General features: G+C 50.4%; 1 protein-coding gene across 1 annotated transcript; it reads left to right on the plus strand.

Moving 5' to 3' along the window:
- Positions 1–235: 235 nt before the first annotated feature.
- Positions 236–7,024, plus strand: LOC139217738 (kunitz-type protease inhibitor 1-like). The gene is made up of 10 exons (XM_070849164.1): positions 236–803; positions 1,081–1,241; positions 1,709–1,850; positions 4,304–4,474; positions 5,076–5,111; positions 5,195–5,323; positions 5,427–5,477; positions 5,602–5,772; positions 5,897–5,959; positions 6,041–7,024. The coding sequence occupies exons 1-10, from the start codon at positions 380–382 to the stop codon at positions 6,220–6,222; spliced, it is 1,530 nt and encodes a 509-aa protein (XP_070705265.1). The 5' UTR covers positions 236–379; the 3' UTR covers positions 6,223–7,024.
- The last annotated feature ends 476 nt before the right edge of the window (positions 7,025–7,500 follow it).

A 7,500-nucleotide genomic window follows, 5' to 3' on the forward strand; every position in this document is an offset into this window, starting at 1 on the left:
TGTTACTCTGTGTGTGTGTGTGTTACTGTGTGTGTGTTACTGTGTGTGTGTGTGTGTTACTGTGTGTGTGTTACTGTGTGTGTGTGTGTGTGTGTTACTGTGTGTGTGTTCACTGACAGTTTCAGTGTCGCCACACCTGAGTGACGTCAGCACTGAGTCGTAGGAGTGTCTGGAGTGTCTTCCTGTTTGTTCCAGGTGAGACACACCTGAGCAGAGTGTCAGAGGAGACGGGGGTCCACGAGCTGCTCTTTTAAACCTTTCATCTTTTCACTCTGGGGGAAAACGCTTCCGGTTCCTCTGCGGACTGTCCGAGCGGAGAGACGCGGCAGGAGGCGGTAAACTCTTCTCTCCTGCTCCGTTCACTCTGACTGCAGCTGAAATGCCCCCCCTCTCCTCTTCCTCCCCCCTCTCCTCTTCCTCCCTCTACCTCCTCCTCCTTCTCCTCCTCCTCCTCCTGCGGCCCTCCGGAGCGGCAGAGGACGCGGACTGCAGCGGTGCGTTCCGCTCCGGTCAGCAGAACTTCGTGTTGGACGCGCAGGACGCGGTGGCGGAAGGAGCTGCTCTGCTCGCCACTGCGCATGTGCGCTCCGCAGAGGAGTGTGAACGCGCGTGCTGCGAAGACCCGCGCTGCAACCTGGCGCTGCTGGAGCCGCGCGACGCGGCAGCGGCAGCAGCAGCGAACCGCACATGCGTCATGTTCAATTGCGTCCACAGAAACCGCTTCGTGTGCAGGTTCGTGAACCAGGCGGGATACCGGAGCTACATCAGGAAGTCCGTGTTCCTGAAACACCTGCAGGGACCCGGTGAGTCCACCTGGACCAGCTCAGCGTCACATCAATCAATAATCAATAAGCCTAGCCTAGCCTAGCCTAGCCTAGCCTAGCTTAACTCAGCGTAGCTTAAAACACAACATTAATAAATGGTTCCACTCCTGGACTCTTATTTTGAAGTTTATATCACAGCTCGTGGTGCTGCAGTGACTTCCTGTTTACACAGCTGATTGCTCCTGATTGGACGGCGCTACAGATTCAGACATGAGGTTATGAACATCTCCTCTTTGTGACATCACTGTGTCTCCAGGTGAGCAGGCTCCACCCATCGCCATCGCAGGCCGTGATGTCATCGTTCAGCCCGGAGAGACGGTGACGCTCAACGGCATCCAGAGCCTGGCGCTGGGCGACGCCCACATCGTGGACTACCACTGGGGTCTCCAGAGCGGAGATGCCAGCGTCCGCACGGAGGTCAGAAGGGCTGAGTCACAGGGGGCGGGGCTTAGCACAGGTACAGGTAACCAATGGGATGACAGCTGGACAGAAACAGCTGCTCTGATTCTAAAACACCTTAATCAATCATTAATCATCCATTAATCGACCAGCAGCGTCCACGGTACCAAACCCCTGCAGGTTTGGTTCTTCTAGTTATTATAATAAGACATGGCTCTTCCTGTCTGCACAGGTGAGAGCTCAGGTACATTCAGCATGTATGTGATTGTTGACAGAGCTCAATGTCAGCTGTCGTGTTTGGAATAATGATGTCCTCCATTTTTAAAGCTGAAGTTTGTTTTATCTGAAAGTTTCTTCTTCCCTCTGTAAACGGAGAGCTTGTCAATAAAGTTGTTGATAAACCATTTGAATGTGTGTCTCCACCTGTGGCTCCACTGAGCTGAACTGAGTCTTAAATGCAGCGTTTTCTGAATGTGGTTCTGCAGAAGACGGCCCTACCTGACCAGGTGCAGCTCTCCGGCCTGCAGCCGGGCTCCTACGTCTTCCAGCTGACCGTCACCGACTCCAGCGGCCAATCGGACGCCGCCAAGGTCAGCGTCCTCGTCCTCAGCCCAGAGATGACCAGCCGTGAGTGCTCATGGGAAACGTAGTCTGCCGATAACTCAGTTAATCTGCTCTATTGACAGGTTATTGATCTGTTAATCAATCAATCAATCTTTATTTATATAGCACCAATTCATAACAGCGTTATCTCAAGACTCTCAAGAGCAGGTCAGACCGGACCGTTTAAATGTTCAACAGGAAGGATTCAAGAATCCCCACAGAGCAGCTCAGAGATTAGATTAGACAGCAGTGGAGGAGGAACTCCCCTTTAACAGGAGGAACTCCCCTTTAACAGGAAGAACTCCCCTTTAACAGGAGGAACTCCCCTTTAACAGGAGGAACTCCCCTTTAACAGGAAGAACTCCCCTTTAACAGGAGGAACTCCCCTTTAACAGGAAGAACTCCCCTTTAACAGGAGGAACTCCCCTTTAACAGGAAGAACTCCCCTTTAACAGGAAGAACTCCCCTTTAACAGGAGGAACTCCCCTTTAACAGGAAGAAACCTCGAACAGACCCAGGATCAGAGGGGGGGCTTCTGTAGGGGTCCGCATTGGGTGGAGGTTGGACAGAGAGAGAGACAGAGGGAGAGAGAGACAGACAGAGAGAGAGACAGACAGAGAGAGAGACAGACAACACAAACAGCACCAGTGTACTAACAGTGTCTTCAGCACTAACAGAATGTGACTAACAGAGTAGCAGGATGATATTATTGAAAAACATGATGAGTGGCCGACGATACGCAGCAGTGATTCATGAACCAGAGAACCACATCAGCAGGACCAGGACCAGGATCCACAGGATCCACAGGAACCTGAGAACCACATCAGCAGGACCAGGACCAGGATCCACAGGAACCTGAGAGATGAGAAAAGCACAGAAAGGCTCCGGGGAAGATAGCAAGTTAGAAACAGACATTAAAGAGACATGAAGCGTCAGGATGGAGAGGAAGAGGAGGAGAGAGGAGCCCAGTGCAGCATGGGAGTCCCCCGGCAGTCTGAGCCTATAGCAGCATAACTAGGGGCTGGTCCAAGACCTGATCCAGTCCTGAACTATAGGCTTCATCACTAAGGAAGGTTTTTAGTCCACTCTGAAATGTAGAGAGGGTGTCTGCCCCCCTGAACCCAGACTGGAAGGAGGTTCCACAGGAGAGGAGCCTGATAGCTGAAAGCTCTGGCTCCATCACTACTTTAGAGGACTTTAGGAACCACCAGTAGGCCTGCAGTCTGGGAGCACAGTGCTCTAGTGGGGTAGTACGGTACTATGAGCTCTTTCAGAGATGATGGAGCCTGAACATTAAGAGCTTTGGAGGTGAGGAGAAGGATTTTAAACTCTGTTCTAGATTTTACTGGAAGCCAGTGAAGAGAAGCCAGTACAGGAGAAAGATGGTCTCTTCTCTTAGTTCTGGTCAGAACAGGAGCAGCAGCGTTCTGGACCAGCTGGAGAGTCTTTAAGGACTTATTGGGGCAGCCTGATAATAATGAGTTACAATAGTCCAACCTAGAAGTGACTCGTGTGTGGACTAATTTTTCTGCATCATCTCCAGACAGGATGGACCTGATTTTAACAACATTAGTAGATGGAAAAAGGCAGTTCTAGAAATCTGTTTAATGTGGGAGTTAAAGGACAAATCCTGATCAATAAGACTCCAGATTCCTCCCAGTGGAGCTGGAGGCCACAGTGATGCTGTCCAGAGCAGTTATGTTGGTAGAAAAGGTGTTTAGAGCAGAATAACTTCAGTTTAGTCTGAGTTTAGTAGCTCTTCCAGGACTTTATGTCCTTAAGGCAGACTTGAAGTTTACTCAACTGATTGGATTCATCAGGCTTTATTGATCAGTATAATTGGGTATCATCTGCATAACAGTGGAAATGAATGGAGTCCTTCCCGATAATATTGCTCTATTGACAGGTTATTGATCTGTTAAACTGCTCTATTGACAGGTTATTGATCTGTTAAACTGCTCTATTGACAGGTTATTGATTGATAAACATGTTTTCATGCTCACTGAGGTGAATCAGTGTTTGTGGTTTCATGCTGATGATCCACACCTGGACTCAAACTGGTCAGACTAGAATACCTGACACACACACACACACACACACACACACACACACACACACACACACACACCCTTCTCATGAATGTTCTCACGTTGTAAACCTGTTGAGGAACATGTGACCCAGCACATATTGCGTGTTGCCGTGGTTACGGGGCTGACACACCTGTGCTGTGTGGTAACATTTAAAGTGACCTGACGTCAGTGCTGACTGAGCTGACAGTCTGTCTGTCTGTCTGTCTGTCTGTCTGTCTGACTGTCTGACTGCCTGTCTGTCTGTCTGTCTGTCTGTCTGTCGTTCTGTCTGACTGCCTGACTGTCTGACTGCCTGTCTGTCTGTCTGTCGTTCTGTCTGACTGTCTGACTGCCTGTCTGTCTGACTGCCTGACTGTCTGACTGTCTGACTGCCTGTCTGTCTGTCAGTGTACTGTCTGTCTCCAGTGAAGGTCGGTCCTTGTCGCGCTGCGTTTCCTCGCTGGCGTTATGATGTCATGGCGGGTGTCTGTGTGCAGTTTGTGTTCGGAGGCTGTAAACCAAACAACAATAACTTCCTGTCCAAGGACGAGTGTCTGTCTGCCTGCAGCGGGGTCACAGGTAACAACACACACCTGACAACACACACCTGACAGGACACACTGACAGGACACACACCTGACAGGACACACTGACAGGACACACACCTGACAGGACACACACCTGACAGGACATGCTGACAGGACACACACCTGACAGGACACACTGACAGGACACACACCTGACAGCACACACACCTGACAGGACACACACCTGACAGCACACACACCTGACAGCACACACACTTGACAGGACACACACCTGACAGCACACACACTTGACAGGACACACACCTGACAGCACACACACTTGACAGCACACACACCTGACAGCACACACACCTGACAGGACACACACCTGACAGCACACACACCTGACAGGACACACACCTGACAGCACACACACCTGACAGCACACACACTTGACAGGACACACACCTGACAGCACACACACTTGACAGGACACACACCTGACAGCACACACACCTGACAGCACACACACCTGACAGGACACACACCTGACAGCACACACACCTGACAGGACACACACCTGACAGGACACACTGACAGCACACACACCTGACTTCAGTACTGATGATGTGTTTCTGTTTTTTTGTCCACAGTGACATCAGAGAGGAGCAGCGCTCTGCCTGCTGCTGGTCAGTCCCACAATGCACCTGTTCTTATGAGCTATCTGCTAACATGTGTAGGATGTACAGGCTAAACGTGTGTGTGTGTTCAGAGGTGTGTGGGACGGCCTGTCGCTCTGATCAGCTGACCTGCAGCAGTGGCTGCTGTCTGCACAGAGGTCTGGAGTGTGACGGCGAGAAGCACTGCAGCGACGGCTCAGACGAGGACCACTGCAGCAAACGTAACACACACACACACACACACACACACACACACACCTGACAAACGATACAGAACACTTAACCTGCAGCAGTGACCTCCTTCCTCCTGCTCCTCATCCTCAGTCAACCAGACCCTCGGCCGCCTGATGGACATCGACGTTAACCAGAGGAAAGGTCAGTGTCTCTGAACACCTCCAAGATAACAGGCTATAAGCTATCAGGCTACATGCTAACAGGCTATAAGCTATCAGGCTACATGCTAACAGGCTACATGCTAACAATGACCTCCTCTGAACAGCTCGGTGCTCGGAGCCCCCCCACACTGGCCCCTGTCGGGCCAGTCACACCCGCTGGTACTACGACCCTCTGAACAGGAAGTGCAGCCGCTTCACCTACGGCGGCTGTAACGCCAACGGAAACAACTTTGAGGAAGAAGACAAGTGCAGCGACACCTGCGACGGAGTCACCGGTACCCCCCCCACACACACACACACACACAAAGAAAACAGTCAACATGTTAAATATTTGATCAAATAAAGAAAGAAAGCTGTCGGATTGTACAGAAATAAACCAAATCAAATGTTTGTGTGCAGAGAGTAACGTCTTCTTCAAAGGGATCTTTGAACGTTACGAGAAGGACGACGAGAGTGACTCAGGTAGGAACACACACAATTAACACGTGGTGGTGGTCATATCAGCGTACCGTACAGGAAGTGACCTCGCTGTCTCCTCCTCAGGACACATAGCGCTGGCGGTTCTCCTTTCGGTGGCCATCTTGGCTCTGCTGGCGGTCCTCACCTACTGCTTCCTCAAGGCCAGGAAGAAGAGCTCCCATAGGGCTGTCACCACAGGCCCCGCCCACATGCCGCTGTCGGGGCAGGATACGCTCGTTTACAACAGTACCACCAAACCTGTGTGACATCACCATCACACCCGTGACATCATCATCACCACACCTGTGTGACATCATCACAGGTCACATGTTCAGCTGTGTTTTTTCTGACCAAACAGCAGAATCACAGACCTCAGTGTTAGCTGCTAATTAGCTAATGTTAGCATGCTAACAGGCTAAGCTAAGATGGTGAACTTGGTAACATTATACCTGCTAAACACCAGCGTGTTAGCATTGTTAGCATGCTGTCACAGTTCTTGATGTCACAGTTCTTGATAGTTGTTTGTTTTCCTCGTGTTTCTTTTAAGATTCTGGATTTTTCAGCTCAGTGCTTTCGGTTATTTTCCTCCCAGAAGCTGAAGAGTATTCCTGCCCCCCCCACACACACACACCAGAGTCAGCTGACTTTGATCAAACATTTCCAGGGTCGGGGGCAGCACGGTGGTGCCCCCTATGTACAGCGTCCTCGGGTTTCTTATAGTAGTAATAATATTGTTCCTGGAGTTCTCGTGTTCTCCTGTTTGTGTGGGTTCTCTCTGGTTCTCCGTCCTCCCACAGTCACACACACATGCAGCTCAGCTGTCTGTAGGTGTGACTGATTGGCTGGTGACCAGTCCATGGCGGACCCCGCCTCCAGCCCCCCTGAGGGTGGAGCAGAGCAGAAGGAGGAGGAGGACCGTTGTGCCGTGTGTGTCTGATGTTTAGGAGTTGTGTGTTTGGCTCTCCAGTGAATGAGTGTAAATATAAAGTCGTGTGCTGTCTTCATCACCTCAGGGCGTTTCTCTACTGTTTGTAATCCTCACCTTGTCAATAAAGTCAGAAGAGGAAACAGACTCTCCTTTTTAAATAAAGTTTGAAGGCACAGTGCTCTGACTGCAGTGGCAGTGCTTCCTCTTCACAAGCCGAATGTTGGTGGACTGATGAAGAGAACATCAGACGGTAAGAACCCCCCAGTGAAGAACAGACACAGTCCAGCAGGCACAGCTGCAGGACCTTCACTGACACTGTGTAGCTGCAGTGAAGCTCCAGTGAAGCTGCAGTGAAGCTCCAGTGACTGGACCTCTGACCGGAGCTCAGTGCAGCTCACAAACTCATTCATGTCCTTTAATCCTGAATCTGATCAGTCGTTGAGTTCACAGGTCAGAAAAGTTCAGTCCATCTAGAACAGAAAACTACAGAGAGAGTAGATATTTAGAATGATAGTACACAAACTGTATTTACTGTACAGTGTTACAGTGTGGTGGTTACACTGATGCTAACTGATGTAGAGCTAATGTAGAGCTAATATAGAGCTAATGTAGAGCT

Source organism: Pempheris klunzingeri, chromosome 18 (assembly GCF_042242105.1).
Source record: "Pempheris klunzingeri isolate RE-2024b chromosome 18, fPemKlu1.hap1, whole genome shotgun sequence".
NCBI lineage: Eukaryota > Metazoa > Chordata > Actinopteri > Acropomatiformes > Pempheridae > Pempheris > Pempheris klunzingeri.

Excerpts from the sequence above, each read along its gene's own strand:
- LOC139217738 (XM_070849164.1), top strand. The coding sequence starts at position 380 with ATGCCCCCCCTCTCCTCTTCCTCCCCCCTCTCCTCTTCCTCCCTCTAC. Across the intron at positions 1,242-1,708 it reads ATGCCAGCGTCCGCACGGAG|AAGACGGCCCTACCTGACCA; the intron begins GTCAGAAGGGCT and ends GTGGTTCTGCAG. Across the intron at positions 4,475-5,075 it reads TGCCTGCAGCGGGGTCACAG|TGACATCAGAGAGGAGCAGC; the intron begins GTAACAACACAC and ends TTTTGTCCACAG.